General features: G+C 45.6%; 2 protein-coding genes across 2 annotated transcripts in view; one reads left to right on the top strand and one right to left on the bottom strand.

Annotated features, from left to right (window-relative positions):
- SBF2 (SET binding factor 2) overlaps positions 1-27,102 on the bottom strand; it is a gene marked incomplete in the record, with an annotated part of 222,584 nt that overhangs the window by 166,922 nt on the left and 28,560 nt on the right. Inside the window, 3 exon segments of the mRNA XM_056528207.1 lie at positions 278-400; positions 23,018-23,155; positions 23,423-23,473. Of these exon segments, the coding sequence (XP_056384182.1) occupies positions 278-400; positions 23,018-23,155; positions 23,423-23,473 (312 nt within the window).
- On the top strand, positions 8,455-10,925 carry LOC130276565 (salivary glue protein Sgs-4-like). The gene is made up of 2 exons (XM_056526107.1): positions 8,455-8,493; positions 10,578-10,925. Exons 1-2 carry the CDS (start codon positions 8,455-8,457, stop codon positions 10,923-10,925), a joined length of 387 nt encoding a protein of 128 aa, XP_056382082.1.

Raw genomic sequence — 27,102 nt, 5'->3', positions numbered from 1 at the left:
TGATTCTTTGTTGACTGGATGTCAGAGGAAAGAAAGGTTGGACTAGTGTCCCCCTGCAGAATACATTGTTCGAGTATATGCTGTCTGGGCATGCTGGGAGTTGTAGTTTTGCAACAGATGGCGGCATAATGGATATGAATAACTGTTATAGGTCATTGCCATTCATTAGCTGTGTAGTTAGAGTGCAAGCTCTTCAGTCAAGGACACAGATACCAATGACTGCACCTAATGTCCTATTCTGCAACAATATTTTAGGATTTTTTGTTGTTGTACTGACCCTGAAGATTTCGGGATAGTCTAATCTGGACACCAGCACCAAACTTTTCGGAGCGAACACTTGTGCAGGTTGAATTAACCCGGAATCTTCGTCGTCGCCATCGCTGTGACCGTGCTTGGTTCCCTGAAAAACAAATTATAATAATAAATAAATATAAATTAAAAAATTCATTTTTGTAGGATTGTTAAAAAATGTCTAACATTTAAAACATCTAAATATTTAAACAGCCTATCCATTGAATCGAGATCAGCGGTGACATTACTAGAGATCAGCGGTGACATCACTAGAGATCAGCGGTGATATCACTGAGAATACAGCCTATCCATCACTAGAGATCAGCGGTGACATCACTAGAGATCAGCGGTGACATCACTGAGAATACAGCCTATTCATCACTAGAGATCAGCGGTGACATCACTGAGAATACAGCCTATTCATCACTAGAGATCAGCGGTGACATCACTGAGAATACAGCCTATCCATCACTAGAGATCAGCGGTGACATCACTGAGAATACAGCCTATCCATCACTATAGATCAGCGGTGACATCACTGAGATTACAGCCTATCCATCACTAGAGATCAGCGGTGACATCACTGAGAATACAGCCTATCCATCACTAGAGATCAGCGGTGACATCACTGAGAATACAGCCTATCCATCACTAGAGATCAGCGGTGACATCACTGAGAATACATCCTATCCATCACTAGAGATCAGCGGTGACATCACTGAGAATACAGCCTATCCATCACTAGAGATCAGCGGTGACATCACTGAGAATACATCCTATCCATCACTAGAGATCAGCGGTGACATCACTGAGAATACATCCTATCCATCACTAGAGATCAGCGGTGACATCACTGAGAATACAGCCTATCCTTCACTAGAGATCAGCAGTGACATCACTGAGAATACAGCCTATCCATCACTAGAGATCAGCGGTGACATCACTGAGAATACAGCCTATCCATCACTAGAGATCAGCGGTGACATCACTGAGAATACAGCCTATCCTTCACTAGAGATCAGCAGTGACATCACTGAGAATACAGCCTATCCATCACTAGAGATCAGCGGTGACATCACTGAGAATACAGCCTATCCATCACTAGACGTCAGCGGTGACACCACTGAGAATACAGCCTATCCATCACTAGAGATCAGCGGTGACATCACTGAGAATACAGCCTATCCATCACTAGAGATCAGCGGTGACATCACTGAGAATACATCCTATCCATCACTAGAGATCAGCGGTGACATCACTGAGAATACAGCCTATCCATCACTAGAGATCAGCGGTGACATCACTGAGAATACAGCCTATCCATCACTAGAGATCAGCGGTGACATCACTGAGAATACAGCCTATCCATCACTAGAGATCAGCGGTGACATCACTGAGAATACAGCCTATCCATCACTAGAGATCAGCGGTGACATCACTGAGAATACATCCTATCCATCACTAGAGATCAGCGGTGACATCACTGAGAATACAGCCTATCCCTCACTAGAGATCAGCGGTGACATCACTGAGATTACAGCCTATCCTTCACTAGAGATCAGCGGTGACATCACTGAGAATACAGCCTATCCATCACTAGAGATCAGCGGTGACATCACTGAGATTACAGCCTATCCATTCACTAGAGATCAGCGGTGACATCACTGAGAATACAGCCTATCCATCACTAGAGATCAGCGGTGACATCACTGAGAATACAGCCTATCCATCACTAGAGATCAGCGGTGACATCACTGAGAATACAGCCTATCCATCACTAGAGATCAGCGGTGACATCACTGAGAATACAGCCTATCCCTCACTAGAGATCAGCGGTGACATGACTGAGAATACATCCTATCCATCACTAGAGATCAGCGGTGACATCACTGAGAATACAGCCTATCCATCACTAGAGATCAGCAGTGACATCACTGAGAATACAGCCTATCCATCACTAGAGATCAGCGGTGACATCACTGAGAATACAGCCTATCCCTCACTAGAGATCAGCGGTGACATGACTGAGAATACATCCTATCCATCACTAGAGATCAGCGGTGACATCACTGAGAATACAGCCTATCCATCACTAGAGATCAGCAGTGACATCACTGAGAATACAGCCTATCCATCACTAGAGATCAGCAGTGACATCACTGAGAATACAGCCTATCCATCACTAGAGATCAGCGGTGACATCACTGAGAATACATCCTATCCATCACTAGAGAACAGCGGTGACATCACTGAGATTACAGCCTATCCTTCACTAGAGATCAGCGGTCACATCACTGAGAATATAGCCTATCCATCACTAGAGATCAGCAGTGACATCACTGAGAATACAGCCTATACATCACTAGAGATCAGCGGTGACATCACTGAGAATACAGCCTATCCATCACTAGAGATCAGCGGTGACATCACTGAGAGTACAGCCTATCCATCACTAGAGATCAGCGGTGACATCACTGAGAATACAGCCTATCCATCACTAGAGATCAGCGGTGACATCACTGAGAATACAGCCTATCCATCACTAGAGATCAGCGGTGACATCACTGAGAATATAGCCTATCCATCACTAGAGATCAGCAGTGACATCACTGAGAATACAGCCTATCCATCACTAGAGATCAGCGGTGACATCACTGAGATTACAGCCTATCCATCACTAGAGATCAGCGGTGACATCACTGAGAATACAGCCTATCCATTCACTAGAGATCAGCGGTGACATCACTGAGAATACAGCCTATCCATTCACTAGAGATCAGCGGTGACATCACTAGAGATCAGCGGTGACATCACTGAGAATACAGCCTATCCATCACTAGAGATCAGCGGTGACATCACTGAGAATACAGCCTATCCATCACGAGAGATCAGCGGTGACATCACTGAGAATACATCCTATCCATCACTAGAGATCAGCGGTGACATCACTGAGAATACATCCTATCCATCACTAGAGATCAGCGGTGACATCACTGAGAATACAGCCTATCCCTCACTAGAGATCAGCGGTGACATCACTGAGAATACAGCCTATCCATCACTAGAGATCAGCGGTGACATCACTGAGAATACATCCTATCCATCACTAGAGATCAGCGGTCACATCACTGAGAATATAGCCTATCCATCACTAGAGATCAGCGGTGACATCACTAGAGATCAGCGGTGACATCACTGAGAATACAGCCTATCCATCACTAGAGATCAGCAGTGACATCACTGAGAATACAGCCTATACATCACTAGAGATCAGCGGTGACATCACTGAGAATACAGCCTATCCATCACTAGAGATCAGCGGTGACATCACTGAGAATACAGCCTATCCATCACTAGAGATCAGCGGTGACATCACTGAGAATACAGCCTATCCATCACTAGAGATCAGCGGTGACATCACTGAGAATACAGCCTATTCATCACTAGAGATCAGCGGTGACATCACTGAGAATACAGCCTATCCATCACTAGAGATCAGCGGTGATATCACTAGAGATCAGCGGTGACATCACTGAGAATACAGTCTATCCATCACTAGAGATCAGCGGTGACATCACTGAGAATATAGCCTATCCATCACTAGAGATCAGCAGTGACATCACTGAGAATACAGCCTATCCATCACTAGAGATCAGCGGTGACATCACTGAGAATACAGCCTATCCATCACTAGAGATCAGCGGTGACATCACAGAGAATACAGCCTATCCATCACTAGAGATCAGCGGTGACATCACTAGAGATCAGCGGTGACATCACTGAGAATACAGCCTATCCATACACTAGAGATCAGCGGTGACATCACTGAGAATACAGCCTATCCATCACTGGAGATCAGCAGTGACAACACTGAGAATACAGCCTATCCATCACCAGAGATCAGCGGTGACATCACTGAGAATACATCCTATCCATCACTAGAGATCAGCGGTGACATCACTGAGAATACAGCCTATTCATTCACTAGAGATCAGCGGTGACATCACTGAGAATACAACCTATCCATCACTAGAGATCAGCGGTGACATCACTGAGAATACATCCTATCCATCACTAGAGATCAGCGGTGACATCACTGAGAATACATCCTATCCATCACTAGAGATCAGCGGTGACATCACTGAGAATACAACCTATCCATCACTACAGATCAGCGGTGACATCACTGAGAATACAGCCTATCCATCACTAGAGATCAGCGGTGACATCACTGAGAATACAGCCTATCCATCACTAGAGATCAGCGGTGACATCACTGAGAATACATCCTATCCATCACTAGAGATCAGCGGTGACATCACTGAGAATACAACCTATCCATCACTACAGATCAGCGGTGACATCACTGAGAATACAGCCTATCCATCACTAGAGATCAGCGGTGACATCACTGAGAATACAGCCTATCCATCACTAGAGATCAGCGGTGACATCACTGAGAATACAGCCTATCCATCACTACAGATCAGCGGTGACATCACTGAGAATACAGCCTATCCATCACTAGAGATCAGCGGTGACATCACTGAGAATACAGTCTATCCATCACTAGAGATCAACGGTGACATCACTGAGAATACAGCCTATCCATCACTAGAGATCAGCGGTGACATCACTGAGAATACAGCCTATCCATCACTAGAGACCAGCGGTGACATCACTGAGAATACAGCCTATCCAACACTAGAGATCAGCGGTGACATCACTGAGAATACAGCCTATCCATCACTAGAGATCAGCAGTGATATCACTGAGAATACATCCTATCCATCACTAGAGATCAGCGGTGACATCACTGAGAATACAGCCTATCCATCACTAGAGATCAGCGGTGACATCACTGAGAATACAGCCTATCCATCACTAGAGATCAGCGGTGACATCACTGAGAATACAGCCTATCCATCACTAGAGATCAGCAGTGACATCACTGAGAATACAGCCTATCCATCACTAGAGATCAGCAGTGACATCACTGAGAATACAGCCTATCCATCACTAGAGATCAGCGGTGACATCACTAGAGATCAGCGGTGACATCACTGAGACTACAGCCTATCCATCACTAGAGATCAGCAGTGACATCACTGAGAATACAGCCTATCCATCACTGGAGATCAGCAGTGACAACACTGAGAATACAGCCTATCCATCACCAGAGATCAGCGGTGACATCACTGAGAATACATCCTATCCATCACTAGAGATCAGCAGTGACATCACTGAGAATACAGCCTATCCATCACCAGAGATCAGCGGTGACATCACTGAGAATACATCCTATCCATCACCAGAGATCAGCGGTGACATCACTGAGAATACATCCTATCCATCACTAGAGATCAGCGGTGACATCACTGAGAATACATCCTATCCATCACTAGAGATCAGCGGTGACATCACTGAGAATACAGCCTATCCATCACTAGAGATCAGCGGTGACATCACTGAGAATAGTTAAGACTAGATAGAATACAAGATGTATGAGTAGAGGCGGCGCCCCCTATAGATGGATTTCCTGCTGCTCCTGGAAGTTATGGTACTTAAATGATTTGGAATGAGCTGGTAATATAGGACGGTGATATATGGCGGTCGTATATAGCAGTTATATATAGCGGTTGTATAAAGCAGTGATCTATGGCGGTTGTATATAGCAGTGATCTATGGCTGTTGTATATAGCAGTGATCTATGGCTGTTGTACATTGCGGTGATATATAGCGGTTGTATATTGTGGTGATATAAAGCGGTTGTATGTTGGGTGATATATAGCGGTTGTATATAGCAGTGATCTATGGCGGTTGTATATTGCGGTGATATATAGCGGTTGTATATTGTGGTGATATATAGTGGTAGTATGTTGGGTGATATATAGCAGTTGTATATTGCGGTGATATATGGCGGTTGTACATTGCGGTGATATATAGCGGTTGTATATTGTGGTGATATATAGCGGTTGTATGTTGGGTGATATATAGCGGTTATATATAGCAGTGATCTATGGCGGTTGTATATAGCAGTGATCTATGGCGGTTGTATATTGCGGTGATATATAGCGGTTGTATGTTGGGTGATATATAGCGGTTGTATATTGCGGTGATATATAGCGGTTGTATGTTGGGTGATATATAGTGGTTGTATGTTGGGTGATATATAGCGGTTGTATATTGCGGTGATATATGGCGGTTGTACATTGCGGTGATATATAGCGGTTGTATATTGTGGTGATATATAGCGGTTGTATGTTGGGTGATATATAGCGGTTATATATAGCAGTGATCTATGGCGGTTGTATATAGCAGTGATCTATGGCGGTTGTATATAGCAGTGATCTATGGCGGTTGTATATTGCGGTGATATATAGCGGTTGTATGTTGGGTGATATATAGGGGTTGTATATTGCGGTGATATATGGCGGGCTCTCTCTGACCTCCTGGTTTGATCTCACAGATCTGGTAGGTGACAGGATGTAGGTCGTGTAGATTTCATGCGGAGGGTCCGGCTGTCAGGTGGGGCTCATAACTCTCCGGCCCGGAGACACTGATCTATGGCTGCAATGTCTTCTGGGAGATTGATGAGGCCGCCACATGTACAGCACTGAGAACATTGTGCCGCTCCGGCATGTTTCCCATAGGTTTACATCATTCTGCTGATCGTCTCGGGATCTGCACGCAGCGCCACTGATCCCCTGAGATCCCCGGAAATCGTTTCCTAAAACGCTCTGTGCTGCTGGGAGACTCTGCTCGGAGCACATGGAACAACCCAACACTTCTCACAGCTGAGGGTTTGTTACAATAGCATTCAGTGTTGACAATGCTCTATGACTGTGGTCTCCAAACTGTGGCCCTCCAGATGTCGCAAAACCACAACTCCCAGCATGCTCGGACAGCCCTTGGCTGTCCGGGCATGCTGGGAGTTGTAGTTTTGGGACATCTGGAGCTGTACAGCTGAGCCTCACAGCCTGGACGTTACAATAAGTATCCGGCCCTTTAATCCTGATCCCTCAGACAGTGACGCATCCATTTTCCACCTGCTCTTGTTTTCTCGCCGTTGCGTTGGAACGTTCTAGCGCCGATCCATTACATGACACCTGACCCCCCTATTAAGAGCGCTCAGCTACAAAACACATCGATTTATCACCCCCCGGAGTCACAGGCAATAATCCTTCCAGAAGTAAATGGTCGCGCTCCCAGCGCTCTGGAGCAATGTTTCGGTGGCGTTGCTAGCAACAAAGGACTGAAGACGTGACAGGGGATTATACACCGCCATACAGGAAGATACCGCTACATGACAGGGGATTATACACCGCCATACAGGAAGATACCGCTACATGACGGGGGATTATACACCGCCATACAGGAAGATACCGGTACATGACGGGGGATTATACACCGCCATACAGGAAGATACCGCTACATGACAGGGGATTATACACCGCCATACAGGAAGATACCGGTACATGACGGGGGATTATACACCGCCATACAGGAAGATACCGCTACATGACGGGGGATTATACACCGCCATACAGGAAGATACCGCTACATGACGGGGGATTATACACCGCCATACAGGAAGATACCGCTACATGACGGGGGATTATACACCGCCATACAGGAAGATACCGCTACATGACGGGGGATTATACACCGCCATACAGGAAGATACCGCTACATGACAGGGGATTATACACCGCCATACAGGAAGATACCGCTACATGACAGGGGATTATACACCGCCATACAGGAAGATACCGCTACATGACAGGGGATTATACACCGCCATACAGGAAGATACCACTACATGACGGGGGATTATACACCGCCATACAGGAAGATACCGCTACATGGCGGGGGATTATACACTGCCATACAGGAAGATACCGCTACATGACGGGGGATTATACACCGCCATACAGGAAGATACCACTACATGACGGGGGATTATACACTGCCATACAGGAAGATACCGCTACATGACGGGGGATTATACACAGCCATACAGGAAGATACCACTACATGACGGGGGATTATACACCGCCATACAGGAAGATACCGCTACATGACGGGGGATTATACACCATACAGGAAGATACCGCTACATGACAGGGGATTATACACCGCCATACAGGAAGATACCGCTACATGACGGGGGATTATACACCGCCATACAGGAAGATACCGGTACATGACAGGGGATTATACACCGCCATACAGGAAGATACCACTACATGACGGGGGATTATACACCATACAGGAAGATACCGCTACATGACGGGGGATTATACACCGCCATACAGGAAGATACCGCTACATGACAGGGGATTATACACCGCCATACAGTAAGATACCGCTACATGACAGGGGATTATACACCGCCATACAGGAAGATACCGCTACATGACGGGGGATTATACACCGCCATACAGGAAGATACCGCTACATGACGGGGGATTATACACCGCCATACAGGAAGATACCGCTACATGACGGGGGATTATACACCGCCATACAGGAAGATACCGCTACATGACAGGGGATTATACACCGCCATACAGGAAGATATCGCTACATGACAGGGGATTATACACCGCCATACAGGAAGATACCACTACATGACGGGGGATTATACACCGCCATACAGGAAGATACCGCTACATGACAGGGGATTATACACCGCCATACAGGAAGATACCGCTACATGACGGGGGATTATACACCGCCATACAGGAAGATACCGCTACATGACGGGGGATTATACACCGCCATACAGGAAGATACCGCTACATGACGGGGGATTATACACCGCCATACAGGAAGATACCACTACATGACGGGGGATTATACACTGCCATACAGGAAGATACCGCTACATGACGGGGGATTATACACAGCCATACAGGAAGATACCACTACATGACGGGGGATTATACACCGCCATACAGGAAGATACCGCTACATGACGGGGGATTATACACCATACAGGAAGATACCGCTACATGACAGGGGATTATACACCGCCATACAGGAAGATACCGCTACATGACGGGGGATTATACACCGCCATACAGGAAGATACCACTACATGACGGGGGATTATACACCATACAGGAAGATACCGCTACATGACGGGGGATTATACACCATACAGGAAGATACCGCTACATGACGGGGGATTATACACCGCCATACAGGAAGATACCGCTACATGACTGGGGATAGGAAGAAAGTCTCTGCACTAGATCAGTAGCTAGAACCATCCAGATAATGCAAAACTACAACTCCCAGCATGCCCGGACAACTAACGGCTTTGTACAGGAGCCCCATAGCTTTATCCTAGGAACTAATTGGGCATCTGGCCAGGCCTAGGACAACGTGAAACTGTGGAATCCAAAGCAGTGTTTCCCAACCAGTGTTCCTCCAGCTGTTGCAAAACTACAACTCCCAGCATGCCTGGACAGCCAATGGCTTTGTACAGAAGCCCCATAGCTTTACCAGAAGACCTAATTGGGCTTCCAGCCAGGCCTAGGACAAAGTCAAACGGTGAAATCCAAATCAGTCTTTTCCAAGCAGTGTGCCTCCAGCTGTTGCAAAACTACAACTTCCAGCATGCCCGGACAGCCGTTGGCTGTCCGGGCATGCTTGGAGTTGTAGTTTTGCAACAGCTGGAGGCACAATGCTTGGAGACCACTGATCTAGATGACTGGGATCCTCTGCAGAATCTATAGGTCTACCCATCTTTATGGTTATGCATGCGCCGGTCCCCGCACCACTGCGCCAGCACTTCTGCTCTAGAGCGCTGTTTATCACAGATGTTTCGTCTCTGGCGTCTGTTCTGGGTCACACAATGTTTTCATTCTTCATTCATCCCTACGGATTAGACTTTGCCAGAGCGAGCGGCTGTTTATTGCTATCACTGCATGTAAAACAGACGGGCAGAGTCCGGGACATAGCAGGAGGGTCCGGGACGTGGAGGGCAGAGTCCGGGACATAGCAGGAGGGTCCGGGACGTGTCGGGCAGAGTCCGGGACATAGCCGGAGGGTCCGGGACGTGTCGGGCAGAGTCCGGGACATAGCAGGAGGGTCCGGGACGTGTCGGGCAGAGTCCGGGACATAGCAGGAGGGTCCGGGACGTGTCGGGCAGAGTCCGGGACATAGCAGGAGGGTCCGGGACGTGTCGGGCAGAGTCCAGGACATAGCAGGAGGGTCCGGGACGTGTCGGGCAGAGTCCAGCACGCGTCGGGCAGAGTCCAGCACGCGTCGGGCAGAGTCCAGTACCCAGTACGCGTCGGGCAGAGTCCAGTACGCGTCGGGCAGAGTCCAGTACGCGTCGGGCAGAGTCCAGTACGCGTCGGGCAGAGTCCAGTACGCGTCGGGCAGAGTCCAGTACGCGTCGGGCAGAGTCCAGTACGCGTCGGGCAGAGTCCAGTACGCGTCGGGCAGAGTCCAGTACGCGTCGGGCAGAGTCCAGTACGCGTCGGGCGGAGTCCAGTACGCGTCGGGCAGAGTCCAGTACGCGTCGGGCAGAGTCCAGTACGTGTCGGGCAGAGTCCAGTACGCGTCGGGCAGAGTCCAGTACGTGTCGGGCAGAGTCATTCCTTGACAGTGTCATATAGTGCTGGACAGGAAAGAGAAACAAGCTGGCCACTATCGTATATGCACAAGTATAATAAAAAGTCAATTAAATTGTATTGATACATTAGAGACACAAACATATACTATAGTATTTTCTTCTCTTTTTCCTGTACATTGTTACAATTTGACAATTTGTTGCACCCCATCTTTATTGATATTTGTGATGCTGCTTTTATTTTGGTTTCTAATATTAGAACCGGACCTCATAGGGCATGATGGGACCTCTGGGGGGCACAGACCTGCAGAACAGTCACAGAGATGGCAGACATCACCCCGAGACAGACAGGAGGAGATTCGGGGCGACAGGTGTCAACGCCAACAAGGATAAGCCGAAACATCAGACAGTGGTCCAGCGGGGCCACCACAACTAATCCAATGGGAGAACAAAGGAAGAGGAAGCCAGGGGGAAGAATAGAGGGAGGAAAAGATGAAAGAGCGAGGAAGAGAAAACAAGGATAGAAGAAGGAAGGAATAATGGAGAAAAAGAGGAAGGAAAGGATAGATAGGAGGAGGGGACGAAAGAAGATGAAAGTAAGGGATGAAAAAAGGAAGAAGAGCGGAGAAAAGGAAGGAAATAAGGAGGAAGGAAATGATGGAAGGAAAGTGGAAGCAAGAAGACTAGAGGAGAGGAAACAAGATAGAGAAGAATGAAAAAGGGAGGAAGGGAAAACAAGAATAGAAAGGAGGGGAAGATAACAGAAGAGAAGGAGAAGGGCTGAATGGAGGGAGGAAGAGAAGTGTCATGGAGCCCTTATTCCTCTCCAGCATTGGTCATTGAGGGTCCTGGCACCAAACCTGCACATACGGCTCTTCATGTTGGTGCCATATTCTTAGTTCAGACCCTCCACAAACCAGGATGTTAGTGGGTCCACAAATGAGGATGTCATTGGGTCCACGAGGCTAAATGTTATTGGGTCCACCAGGCTGGATATTATTGGGTCCAGTAGGCTGGATGTTATTGGGTCCAGTAGGCTGGAGGTTATTGGGTCCAGTAGGCTGGAGGTCATTGGGTCCACCAGGCTGGAGGTCATTGGGTCCACCAGGCTGGATGTCATTGGGTCCACCAGGCTGGATGTCATTGGGTCCACCAGGCTGGATGTCATTGGGTCCACCAGGCTGGATGTCATTGGGTCCACCAGGCTGGATGTCATTGGGTCCACCAGGCTGGATGTCATTGGGTCCACCAGGCTGGATGTCATTGGGTCCACCAGGCTGGATGTCATTGGGTCCACCAGGCTGGATGTCATTGGGTCCACCAGGCTGGATGTCATTGGGTCCACCAGGCTGGATGTCATTGGGTCCACCAGGCTGGATGTCATTGGGTCCACCAGGCTGGATGTCATTGGGTCCACCAGGCTGGATGTCATTGGGTCCACCAGGCTGGATGTCATTGGGTCCACCAGGCTGGATGTCATTGGGTCCACCAGGCTGGATGTCATTGGGTCCACCAGACTGGATGTTATTGGGTCCACCCGGCTGGATGTTATTGGGTCCACTAGGCTGGATGTTATTGGGTCCACCAGGCTGGATGTCATTGGGTCCACCAGGCTGGATGTCATTGGGTCCACCAGGCTGGATGTCATTGGGTCCACCAGGCTGGATGTCATTGGGTCCACCAGGCTGGATGTTATTGGGTCCACCCGGCTGGATGTCATTGGGTCCACCAGACTGGATGTTATTGGGTCCACCCGGCTGGATGTTATTGGGTCCACCAGACTGGATGTTATTGGGTCCACTAGGCTGGATGTTATTGGGTCCACCCGGCTGGATGTCATTGGGTCCACCAGACTGGATGTTATTGGGTCCACCCGGCTGGATGTTATTGGATCCACTAGACTTGATGTTAACGGGTCCAGTAGACCTAGCTGTTATTTAGCCCAGTAACCTGGATGTTATTAAGCCCAGTAGCCGGTTCTACTGACAGATCCTGATAAGAATCCACTGACCCAGAAACACTGCAGCTCAACCAGAACATTTTTCTTGGAACGACAGAAACAGAAAAACAAATAAGACAAAAAAGACAAAGAAGATAAAGTAGAAGCAGAGAAATTCATTAATAGTGAAAACAATCTATGAATTTATATAATTTGTGGAGATTGCACAAGTCCCAGCACATATCCCTGCGGCAGGGTCATCACGTGAGGAGTGTCCATGAGGGTCCACACCTCCGAAGGACAGGGCAGCCGCTCTACCACAGGATCTACAGAGAGGAGGTGATCATGTGACCCAGGAGATCCCGATCCCTTCCCAGTGATTGCTCCGACAACCAAAAAAAAACCAAGAAGCCAAGACACATCAACCTAACCAGAACCAGACCGCAAAGAGAGATACACAACATGTCAGCCATCACCTCACATCTCCTCCCCCCCCCCCCCCCGGGAGGACCGTGCCAAGAGCCAAATCAACGCCAAATCAACGCCAACTCAAGAAGCGCAGCGTCATAAGATTCATACAATCAATCTGCAGAGGACAGGCAGGGGGCGCTGCAGGACATCAGGGAGGAGGCAATGGACCAAAAGGGAACTTCAACATCTTCCATGGTGTTCTACAGGAGGGAGATGTAGTCATGTGACATCTTCTATGGTGTTCTACAGGAGGGAGATGTAGTCATGTGACATCTTCTATGGTGTTCTACAGGAGGGAGATGTAGTCATGTGACATCTTCTATGGTGTTCTACAGGAGGGAGATGTAGTCATGTGACATCTTCTATGGTGTTCTACAGGAGGGAGATGTAGTCATGAGACATCTTCTATGGTGTTCTACAGGAGGGAGATGTAGTCATGTGACATCTTCTATGGTGTTCTACAGGAGGGAGATGTAGTCATGTGACATCTTCTATGGTGTTCTACAGGAGGGAGATGTAATCATGTGACATCTTCTATGGTGTTCTACAGGAGGGAGATGTAGTCATGTGACATCTTCTATGGTGTTCTACAGGAGGGAGATGTAGTCATGTGACATCTTCTATGGTGTTCTACAGGAGGGAGATGTAGTCATGTGACATCTTCTATGGTGTTCTACAGGAGGGAGATGTAGTCATGTGACATCTTCTATGGTGTTCTACAGGAGGGAGATGTAGTCATGTGACATCTTCTATGGTGTTCTACAGGAGGGAGATGTAATCATGTGACATCTTCTATGGAGTTCTACAGGAGGGAGATGTAGTCATGTGACATCTTCTATGGTGTTCTACAGGAGGGAGATGTAATCATGTGACATCTATGGTGTTCTACAGGAGGGAGATGTAGTCATGTGACATCTTCTATGGTGTTCTACAGGAGGGAGATGTAATCATGTGACATCTATGGTGTTCTACAGGAGGGAGATGTAGTCATGTGACATCTTCTATGGTGTTCTACAGGAGGGAGATGTAGTCATGTGACATCTTCTATGGCGTTCTACAGGAGGGAGATGTAGTCATGTGACATCTTCTATGGTGTTCTACAGGAGGGAGATGTAGTCATGTGACATCTTCTATGGTGTTCTACAGGAGGGAGATGTAGTCATGTGACATCTTCTATGGTGTTCTACAGGAGGGAGATGTAGTCATGTGACATCTTCTATGGTGTTCTACAGGAGGGAGATGTAGTCATGTGACATCTTCTATGGTGTTCTACAGGAGGGAGATGTAGTCATGTGACATCCATGGTGTTCTACAGGAGGGAGATGTAATCATGTGACATCTATGGTGTTCTACAGGAGGGAGATGTAGTCATGTGACATCTTCTATGGTGTTCTACAGGAGGGAGATGTAATCATGTGACATCTATGGTGTTCTACAGGAGGGAGATGTAATCATGTGACATCTTCTATGGTGTTCTACAGGAGGGAGATGTAGTCATGTGACATCCATGGTGTTCTACAGGAGGGAGATGTAATCATGTGACATCTATGGTGTTCTACAGGAGGGAGATGTAGTCATGTGACATCTTCTATGGTGTTCTACAGGAGGGAGATGTAATCATGTGACATCTTCTATGGTGTTCTACAGGAGGGAGATGTAGTCATGTGACATCTTCTATGGTGTTCTACAGGAGGGAGATGTAGTCATGTGACATCTTCCATGGTGTTCTACAGGAGGGAGATGTAGTCATGTGACATCTTCTATGGTGTTCTACAGGAGGGAGATGTAGTCATGTGACATCTAGGTGTTCTCCTGTAGGGTTATGCAGTCATGGAGTTTGCCCAGGTGATCTCATTAGGCGACTTGCAGTGATAAGACTCCACCCACTCTCTGTCTCTGCAGAGTGCCAGAGGAATCATGGGAGATGTAGGCAGCATTAGAGAATCGTTTATTTTCTGAAATACTAATCAAGATGGCTGATAACTCGTGCCTGCCACATCAGCTAAAACAAGTAAGCATAAGGCATACACAAGAACCTCTACGTTATTTTCTAGAGTAGTCTATGCTGCACTATAGAGGTAGATAAAAAGAATTTCCCAGAGTACTTCTTTAACTTAGTATACAGTGGGGATCAAAAGTTTGCGCACCCCAGGTAAACATTTGTCTTTTTGTGCATAAAGAAGCCAAGGAAAGATGGAAAACTCTCCAAAAGGCAACAAATTACAGATTAGACATTCTTATAATATGTCACCAAAAGTTACATTTTATTTCCATCATTTACACTTTTATAATAACAGAAAACAAAAAAATGGCGTCTGCAAAAGTTTATGCACCCTGCAGAGTTAATATCTTGTACTGCCCCTTTGGCAAATATCACAGCTTGTAAACACTTTTTGTAGCAGCCGAGAGTCTTCCAGTTCTTGTTTGAGGTATCTTTGCCCATTCTTCCTTACAAAAGTCTTCCAGTTCTTTGAGATTTCTGGGCTGTCTGTCACGCACTGATCTTTTAACGTCTATCCATAGATTTTCAAATATGTTGAGGTCAGGAGATTGTGAAGGTCATGGCAAACCCTTCAGTTTACGCCTCTTGATGTAATCCCCCGTGGATTTTGAGGTGTGTTTAGGATCATTATCCATTTGAAGAAGCTATCCTCTCTTTAACTTCAGCTTTTTCACAGATGGCATCAAGTTAGCATCCAAAATTTGCTGAAATTTTATTGAATCCATTTTTTCTTCTACTCGTGAGATGTTCCCTGTGCCACTGGTTGCAATACAACCCCAAAGCATGATTGATCCACCCCCATGCTTAACAGTTGGACAGAGGTTCTTTTCATTAAATTCTGTTCCCCTTCTTCTCCAAACATACCTTTGCTCATTCCAGCCAAAAAGTTTAATTTTAACCTCATCGGTTCACAGAACTTGTTTCCAAAATGCATCAGGTTTGTCTATATGTTCATTTGCAAAGTTCAAACGCTGATTTTTGTGGTGAGGACGTAGAAGAGGTTTTCTTCTGAGGACTCTTCCATGAAGACCATATTTGTACAAGTATCTCTTTATAGTGGAATAGTGTACCACAACTCCAGTGTCTGCCAGATCTTTCTGGAGGGATTGTGCAGTCAAACATGGGTTTTGAATTGTTTTTCTCACAATCCTGCGAGCTGTTCTGTATGATATTTTTCTTGGTCTTCCAGATCTTGCTTTAACTTCCACTGTTCCTGATGACTGTCATTTCTTAATTACATTCTGAACAGAGGATATTGACATCGGAAAACATTTTGCTACCTTCTTATAGTCTTCTCCAGCTTTGTGAGCGTCAACTATTTTCAGTTTCAGATTTCTAGACAACTGCTTAGAAGAACCCGTGGTGCTGATTGTTGGTGCAAGGTCAGATGAGTCTGGGCATTTAAAACCTTTGAGATTGACATGACCTGGTCTTCCCAGATGATGATTGAGAACAATCCATGACACTGACAGGTCTCAGCTTTGCAAAGGGGGCAGTGCATGCTATTAATTCTGCAGGGTGCCCAATCTTTTGCAGACGCCATTTTTTTGTTTTCTGTTATTATGAAAGTGTAAATGATGGAAAGAAAATGTAACTTTTGTTGACATATTATAAGAATGTCTAATCTGTAATTTGATGCCTTTAGGAGATTTTTCCATCTTTCCTTGGCTTCTTTATGTACATTAATACAAATTATTACCTGGGGTGCCCAAACTTTTGATCCCCGCCGTATGGATGAAAGCTGAAAAAGGCTGAAAAATCCTTGAGTGGCGCCGATCCTTATTGTAATCCGGTCTCCTGGAGCCTCAGGCATGTTGTCCATGCCAGGGACGTCAATCACGATGAAGCCTGTTTATGATTGATTAGCGGTAAGAGCCCAATAAACAGAAGGTCGCGCTCCGGAAATCACATTGTTTATGTATCCTAAGGCCAGTCCGCTCGCTGCGCGGATGACATAAGGATGATGGGGCCGAATCTCACACAGGAATGCTGTAAGAGAAACACTGGGCTATTGTATGTATAAACTGACAGAGATCGACAACACAACCGCGCCAAATTTAACATTTGGCAAATAATTCTTCTTATTAATGAAAAAAAATGGTGGCTGTCATATCGCCCATCAGCCCTACATTACCTCACCGGGGGGACAAGCCAAAAATGTTTCCTTCACCGAAACAACGTACAGGAGGAATCTATCAGAGACAAGACGGGCGAGGTCATGTGATCAGACAAAGCCTAATGGTGACCTAGGTGCTGAAGGTGTCGCAGTCTATGAGAGATACTCCAGATCTGTACTCACTATTCTGCTGGTGAGGTCACTGTGTACAAACATTACATTACTTATCCTGTACTGATCCTGAGTTATATCCTGTATTATACCCCAGAGCTGTACTCACTATTCTGCTGGTGAGGTCACGGTGTACATACATTACATTACTTATCCTGTACTGATCCTGAGTTATATCCTGTATTATACTCCAGAGCTGTACTCACTATTCTGCTGGTGAGGTCACTGTGTACATACATTACTTATCCTGTACTGATCCTGAGTTATATCCTGTATTATACTCCAGAGCTGTACTCACTATTCTGCTGGTGAGGTCACGGTGTACATACATTACATTACTGATCCTGTACTGATCCTGAGTTATATCCTGTATTATACTCCAGAGCTGTACTCACTATTCTGCTGGTGAGGTCACTGTGTACATACATTACTTATCCTGTACTGATCCTGAGTTATATCCTGTATTATACTCCAGAGCTGTACTCACTATTCTGCTGGTGAGATCATTGTGTACATACATTACATTACTTATCCTGTACTGATCCCGAGTTATATCCTGTATTATACTCCAGAGCTGTACTCACTATTCTGCTGGTGAGGTCACTGTATACATACATTACATTACTTATCCTGTACTGATCCTGAGTTATATCCTGTATTATACTCCAGAGCTGTACTCACTATTCTGCTGGTGAGGTCACTGTATACATACATTACTTATCCTGTACTGATCCTGAGTTATATCCTGTATTATACTCCAGAGCTGTACTCACTATTCTGCTGGTGAGGTCACTGTGTACATACATCACATTACTTATCCTGTACTGATCCTGAGTTATATCCTGTATTATACTCCAGAGCTGTACTCACTATTCTGCTGGTGAGGTCACTGTATACATACATTACTTATCCTGTACTGATCCTGAGTTATATCCTGTATTATACTCCAGAGCTGTACTCACTATTCTGCTGGTGAGGTCACTGTGTACATACATTACATTACTTATCCTCTACTGATCCTGAGTTATGTCCTGTATTGTACTCCAGAGCTGTACTCACTATTCTGCTGGTGGGGTCACTGTGTACATACATTACATTACTTATCCTGTACTCATCCTGAGTTATATCCTGTATTATACTCCAGAGCTGCACTCACTATTCTGCTGGTGAGATCACTGTGCACATACATTACATTACTTATCCTGTACTGATCCTGAGTTATATCCTGTATTATACTCCAGAGCTGTACTCACTATTCTGCTGGTGAGGTCACTGTGTACATACATCACATTACTTATCCTGTACTGATCCTGAGTTATATCCTGTATTGTACTCCAGAGCTGTACTCACTATTCTGCTGGTGGGGTCACTGTGTACATACATTACATTACTTATCCTGTACTCATCCTGAGTTATATCCTGTATTATACTCCAGAGCTGTACTCACTATTCTGCCGTTATATCAAGTCTTCTCCTCCACTCATCTCCGGAGCTGCACTCACAAATCTTAAGGCTGTCCGGTAATGCTGGGAATTGCAGTTTTGTAACAGCTGGAGACACGTTGTTTGGAATGTTTCACAGTATGTTCACATGTACTATATAAATGCTGCAGATTTTCTGCTGCTAAAATGATGTTGCAAAAATGTAAAGTGGAAACCCCATACACTGGCGGCTGCTGTGCAGATCATGGCGAGCGCAGCCAGCGCGGAAATCAGATCGCATCATCTGGGCCGTATCTTCACATTCAGCTCGTAATATGGAGCAAGAAAAATATTTCAGACTTGAAATGAGATAAAATAGAGAAGATAAAACTAATTGGGGTTATTGTGGATAAATCGCGCTGAACGGGCGCCCAGGAATCAGACACAGCTGCGCAGTTATGTAAAGTCCCCTGGGACCCGGGGTCAGAAGATGGGGATTAGTAGGTTAGGAAAGCTTCATAAAAAAAAACTCAGAAGGGGCTTAGGACCCTCCGGACCAGCGGGGGGCGCTTTACTGGCATGGACTGAAGGATGGATGGAGAACCCCAAGTGCCACCCACCTTAGGGAAAGACAATGACGGCACCATGGCGGCCACTCTTATAGGAAGAATCTATATAGAGGTCATGTGACCTGCACCTTATAGGTAGAATCTATATAGATGTCATGTGACCTGCACCTTATAGGAAGAATCTATATAGAGGTCATGTGACCTGCACCTTATAGGTAGAATATATATAGATGTCATGTGACCTGCACCTTATAGGTAGAATCTATATAGAGGTCATGTGACCTGCACCTTTTAGGTAGAATCTATATAGAGGTCATGTGACCTGCACCTTATAGGAAGAAACTATATAGATATCATGTGACCTGCACCTTATAGGAAGAATCTATATAGATGTCATGTGACCTGCACCTTATAGGAAGAATCTATATAGATGTCATGTGACCTGCACCTTTTAGGTAGAATCTATATAGATGTCATGTGACCTGCACCTTATAGGTAGAATCTATATAGAGGTCATGTGACCTGCACCTTATAGGTAGAATCTATATAGAGGTCATATGACCTGCACCTTATAGGTAGAATCTATATAGAGGTCATGTGACCTGCACCTTATAGGTAGAATCTATATAGAGGTCATGTGACCTGCACCTTATAGGTAGAATCTATATAGATGTCATGTGACCTGCACCTTATAGGTAGAATCTATACAGATGTCATGTGACCTGCACCTTATAGGTAGAATCTATATAGATGTCATGTGACCTGCACCTTATAGGTAGAATCTATACAGATGTCATGTGACCTGCACCTTATAGGTAGAATCTATACAGATGTCATGTGACCTGCACCTTATATGTAGAATCTATATAGAGGTCATGTGACCTGCACCTTATAGGAAGAATCTATATAGAGGTCAGGTGACCTGCACCTTATAGGTAGAATCTATATAGAGGTCATGTGACCTGCACCTTATAGGAAGAATCTATATAGAGGTCAGGTGACCTGCACCTTATAGGTAGAATCTATATAGAGGTCATGTGACCTGCACCTTATAGGAAGAATCTATATAGGTCAGGTGACCTGCACCTTATAGGTAGAATCTATATAGAGGTCATGTGACCTGCACCTTATAGGAAGAATCTATATAGATGTCATGTGACCTGCACCTTATAGGTAGAATCTATATAGAGGTCATGTGACCTGCACCTTATAGGTAGAATCTATATAGATGTCATGTGACCTGCACCTTATAGGTAGAATCTATATAGAGGTCAGGTGACCTGCACCTTATAGGTAGAATCTATACAGATGTCATGTGACCTGCACCTTATATGTAGGCTATATATGAATATAAATGTTCAGGAATGACATTATGGCCTTTACTGGTTGATGAATGGAATTCCAGCCGTGTGACCTCCGCTCCTCGCGCCAAATCCTTCATATCAGTAAATATGGGGGCGAGGACTCATTTCATGGTGTTTACATGATCTCACAGCCACTTATAGAGGATTAGGAGACATTAGTAATGCCGGACGCGCGGTCACAGAGGCGTTATCTCTCCAAAAATTCTGAGGAGATTTTTCCAAACGATCCGTGAACTCGTGCGGGGGAGAAGACAAAGCGAGAAGAAGAACCAATCAAATTCCAGGTTTATTTTTATTACAAAATATATAAATAATCTCCAGTGTCAGGACGGGTGACGGCTGCGGGGTCCGGGGCGTAACGGCAAACACCGGGGTCTCGTGGGGAACTAAGATTAGAATCATGTATTGTGTAATTTATCGAATCAGCCAAGAAACCGCCAAGAATTCTTAGTCACAGCGCGGTGGGTGCGTTACGGAGGTAACAACGTATCTAATAACGGCCAAGATGTCTCCAAAGATCCTTCACAATGTATCTAATGCCCAATATGTACCCAAATATTTGTCACAATGTATCTAATGCCCAATATGTACCCAAATATTTGTCACAATGTATCTAATGCCCAATATGTACCCAAATATTTGTCACAATGTATCTAATGCCAATATGTACCCAAATATTTGTTACAATGTGTCTAATGCCCAATATGTACCCAAATATTTGTCACAATGTATCTAATGCCCAATATGTACCCAAATATTTGTCACAATGTATCTAATGCCCAATATGTACCCAAATATTTGTCACTATGTATCTAATGCCCAATATGTACCCAAATATTTGTCACAATGTATCTAATGCCCAATATGTACCCAAATATTTGTTACAATGTGTCTAATGCCCAATATGTACCCAAATATTTGTCACAATGTATCTAATGCCCAATATGTACCCAAATATTTGTCACAATGTATCTAATAGCCAATATGTACCCAAATATTTCTCACAATGTATCTAATGCCCAATATGTACCCAAATATTTGTCACAATGTATCTAATGCCCAATATGTACCCAAATATTTGTTACAATGTGTCTAATGCCCAATATGTACCCAAATATTTGTCACAATGTATCTAATGCCCAATATGTACCCAAATATTTGTCACAATGTATCTAATGCCCAATATGTACCCAAATATTTGTCACAATGTATCTAATAGGGATCGACCGATTATCAGTATGGCCGATATTATCGGCCGATAATCACGATTTTGGGCATTAACGGTATCTGCAATTATCTTGCAGATAAGCCGATAATGCCCTCACCCCCCCGACCCGCCGCACCGCACCCACGACCCACCGCACTGCGTCGCACCCCCCACCGTGATGCTGGGCGGTATACCGGTATGGATTTTTGCCCATACCGCTATACCGGTAAGGCCCCTCCCCCACCCTCCGAGTCAATAAAAAAATTTAACTTACCCGTAATGGGGGTGGTCCGGGCCATCCATAGTTCATGTAGTGTCCGGTCCGGGCTGTCCTTCTCCGGCGGTCATCTCCACTCCGGGGAGGCTCCGGCCTAGTACACTGCATAGACGCCGCTACGCCGTGACGTCAGGTGCGTCGCTGCGCACGGGCGTCACTGCGCAGCGGCGTCTATGCAGCGTACTAGGCCGGAGCCCGCCCGGAGTGGAGAAGATGACCCCCGGAGAAGAAGGACAGCCCGGACCGGTTCACTCTCCACCCGGAACGCCCCCGGACACTACATGAGCGATGGATGGATGGCCCGGACCACACTGACAGGCAGGGGGAGAGAAGCGGGTGTCGGCGGCGGCCTATGGTCCCGCAAAAGCCACTGCAGATCATTGATTTAAAGCGCCCGCTTTAAATCAATGCTCTGCAGCGGTGTCGCAGGGGGTTAAATAGCCGATAACTTATACCGGAATATCGGTATAAGTTATCGGCTATCGGCCCCTAACCTGCACCGATTATCGGTATCGGCCCTAAAAAACCAATATCGGTCGATCCCTAGTATCTAATGCCCAATATGTACCCAAATATTTGTCACAATGTATCTGGATCTCACCTGCAGGTTGATTTCGGCCTCATGGAAGGTCAGACATGCGCAGTAGTGACGGTCCGAGTCGATATCCGTCAACACCACAACGAAGAACGTAGGTTGTTTTCGCTCTCGAGAAAGCTGCCATCCCCCCGGCTGACAAAACTGCGGAGAAAAGAAAGATGTCAAGACATAGACCCGCAGGAGGGCTGCTGCAATGTGTCAGCGACTTTAGTAAACATTACTATAAAACACAAGAATTATATGTACACCGACCACTGCAGGACACAAGGAAGACCCCCTGCTGAAAACACACACAGTGAAACCCGCCGGGAACTGTCTCAGAATTATAGTACATACTGGTAAAACAAATGTAAAAAGATGATGAATGCAGAGTTTTTGTGTTCGTCGTGAGGGGACACCCAGCATTACAATTGGCACAACTGACCCCAAAACATCGTCATCAAGACCCGTAATACCGTCCTGAAGGGAAGAAATGAGAATTACTAAGAGTCGCTGAAAGGCCAGCAAACAGCTGCTCTGAAATACTCTGTACTGCTGTGGACCCTGTTATCCTCATCCTGTGACCTCTCATTAGACCAGCAAAATCCTCTCCTTAAAGGGGTACTCCAGTGAAAAAAAAATGTTTTCATACCAACTGGCTCCAGAAAGTTAAACAGATTTATAAATTACTTCCATTAAAAAATCTTAATCCTTCCAGTACTTATCAGCTGCTGAAGTTGTGTTGTTCTTTTCAGTCTGACCACAGTGCTCTCTGCTGACACCTCTGTCCATGTCAGGAACTGTTCAGAATAGGAGCAAATCCCCATAGCAAACCACTCCTGCTCCGGACAGTTCCTGAGACAAAAAGAGGTGTCAGCAGAGAGCACTGTGTTCAGACTGGAAAGAACTACACAACTTCAGCAGCTGATAAGTACTGGAAGGATAAAGATTTTTTTTATAGAAGTAATTTAGGAGTCTGTTTAACTTTCTGGAGCCAGTTGGTATGACAAAAACAGTTTTTCACCGGAGTACCCCTTTAAATACTCTGTGCCACTGTCTGACCCAGACCTCTCAACACCAGGAGTCTATGACCTACCAAAAAGATCATCGCAGTGGACGATGGTTGACACCCAGCTTTCCCAGACAAAATGTAAGAAATTTGTAAATGAGTGTGTATTTTACAAAGGGATTGGGGAGGGGATGTTGAAAGGGGTGGGGGAAACGCTTTAATCTTAATTTTTTTTTCCAACCCCCAAAAAATGCGCCATGATGTGGGAAAGGAAATGTGATAATCCAATCCGCGCTTCATCTGAAAAAAAACCTTTGTAGATAAATTTGATGGGAATAAAGGTCATTTCTGGCTATTACACACTTATCGCCGACATCATCGTTTATCGTAAATTGTTGCAATTACTAAAGATATCCCAGCGCAGACACTGAGTGGAGATCATTACACAGGAATCTAATTTCCAGGGTTGTTCTAGACCAGTGTTTCCCAACCAGGGTGCCTCCAGCTGTTGCAAAATTAAAACTGCCAGCAGAAACTGCAACAGCAAGGAAAGGGTTACACTAAGCACTGAAATGCTGCTTTTTGACAAGTTAAGGCAGTTTTTTCCAACCAAAACGCCTCCAGCTGTTGCAAAACTACAACTCCCAGCATGCCCGGACAGCCAATGGCTGTCCGGGCATGCTGGGAGTTGTAGTTTTGCAACAGCTGGCGGCACACTGGTTGGGAAACACTGACCTACAAACATGGGTGACAATGTCGATACAGACAGAGATGATCTGCAGAGAATGAGGAAGATATCGAAAGGACAGGACACAAACCACAAGTTACCATTATTGTCATGCTGGGAGTTTTAGTTTTGCCACAGCTGGAGGCGTGTTGGTTGGAAATCACTGCCTTAGCTTGTCAAAATCAGCATTTCAGTGCTTAGTGTAACCTTTTCCTTGCTGTGGCAGTTTCTTCCATTTCTGCTCACACAGCACCTTTGGCTGCCCGGGCATGCTGGGAGTTGTAGTTTTGAAACAGCTGAAGGCACCGTGCTTTGGAAACACTATTCTATACTAATGTTCCCCAAACAGTGGAGCTTTAGCTGTTGCAAAAGGCTGTCAGGGCATGCTAGGACTTGTAGTAGTGCAATAGCTGGAAAGTCTAGGGCTGTCAGGGCATGCTGGGTGTTCTAGTCTTGCAACAGCTGGTGAGTCCGTGTGTGTGTAAGAGCATGCTGGGAAACTTCCTCCAATATCTCAGTTCCAGGGTGGTTTTTAGACCAGTGTTTTCCAACCAGGGTGTCTCCAGATGTTGCAAAACTACTACTCCCAGCAGGCAACAGCTGGAGGCACCCTGGTTGGAAACCACTGCCATAAAGTAAAATCTCTGCAGAAGACAAGGAGTGGCGATAGATCCGAGCGGAGATCAGCGGCGCACGTGTGATTGTTGGCCATCGCCGGAGCCAAACCTGCCCGCAGTGGAGTGTATTGTCTGGCACCGCAGCTCCATGAAAGGGTTACACGAAACGTGTTTATCTCAGGGTTGTTGGATCTTCCTACAACTCTTCATTTCCGAATTCCCCCCGGGGCTGCATCTCACAGCTGCCCAAAAAGATTTTATGATCCATACGAGAATCATTCACAGCAGCAACGAGGCCAACGAATTCCACTCAGAAATGAGAAAAATGAGGCACAAAGCGCCAAAACCTCATCCACCGTCCGGAGGAGAAGACGGGATCTCGCCAAGGTGACCTAGAAAACCCTCCGGCAACAAGTCACATAGAAAGGAACCCAGAGCCGGTGACTAATACTAAGTGACTACACCGTATAGCCCCCAACAACCACCCAGATCCTGAGCAACATCATACCCCAGAGCTGCACTCACTATTCTGCTGATGAGATCACTGTGTACATACATTACTTATCCTGTACTGATCCTGAGTTATATCCTGTATTATACCCCAGAGCTGTACTCACTATTCTGCTGATGAGATCACTGTGTACATACATTACTTATCCTGTACTGATCCTGAGTTATATCCTGTATTATACTCCAGAGCTGTACTCACTATTCTGCTGGTGAGGTCACTGTGTACATACATTACATTACTTATCCTGTACTGATCCTGAGTTATATCCTGTATTATACTCCAGAGCTGTACTCACTATTCTGCTGGTGAGGTCACTGTGTACATACATTACATTACTTATCCTGTACTGATCCTGAGTTATATACTGTATTATACTCCAGAGCTGTACTCACTATTCTGCTGGTGGGGTCACTGTGTACATACATTACATTACTTATCCTGTACTGATCCTGAGTTATATCCTGTATTATACTCCAGAGCTGTACTCACTATTCTGCTGGTGAGGTCACTGTGTACATACATTACATTACTTATCCTGTACTGATCCTGAGTTATATCCTGTATTATACTCCAGAGCTGTACTCACTATTCTGCTGGTGAGGTCACTGTGTACATACATTACATTACTTATCCTGTACTGATCCTGAGTTATATACTGTATTATACTCCAGAGCTGTACTCACTATTCTGCTGGTGGGGTCACTGTGTACATACATTACATTACTTATCCTGTACTGATCCTGAGTTATATCCTGTATTATACTCCAGAGCTGTACTCACTATTCTGCTGGTGGGGTCACTGTGTACATACATTACATATTCTCTACAGGATCACGTAGTTCCTTCGGCAGCCAGTAAGACGCGCTGCTGATATTTTTACGATTCTGTTTTTACTGTCGTTACTGAGACTATATTGTTGCCGATGCCAGGTCTGTAACCGTATGACACATTTTGGCAGTGATCAGCGTTGGGCATGTGCCGTTCCCGAGCTCCGTGCTCATTTTCACGTAACTGTAATCGTGCGCAGCGGAGAAGATGATGGGGAAAAAACCTACATAAAGTAATAGAGGGAGAAAAACGACTGCAGGATCAGACTACACAGGGTTTGTTTGTAGTCTGTAACCATGGAGACACATAGGCTTGTATAACATTTGGATACACTAAACAATAGAAGATTTTAATCATTATTTACAAAAACCAATAAAACAAAACAAGAAACGTGTTCTCCAGGTCAGACTAAATGTC

The sequence above is a fragment of the Hyla sarda genome, chromosome 6 (assembly GCF_029499605.1).
Source record: "Hyla sarda isolate aHylSar1 chromosome 6, aHylSar1.hap1, whole genome shotgun sequence".
NCBI lineage: Eukaryota > Metazoa > Chordata > Amphibia > Anura > Hylidae > Hyla > Hyla sarda.
Note: the sequence above shows the minus strand (reverse complement) of the source record. Positions and strands in the feature narration are given on the sequence as shown.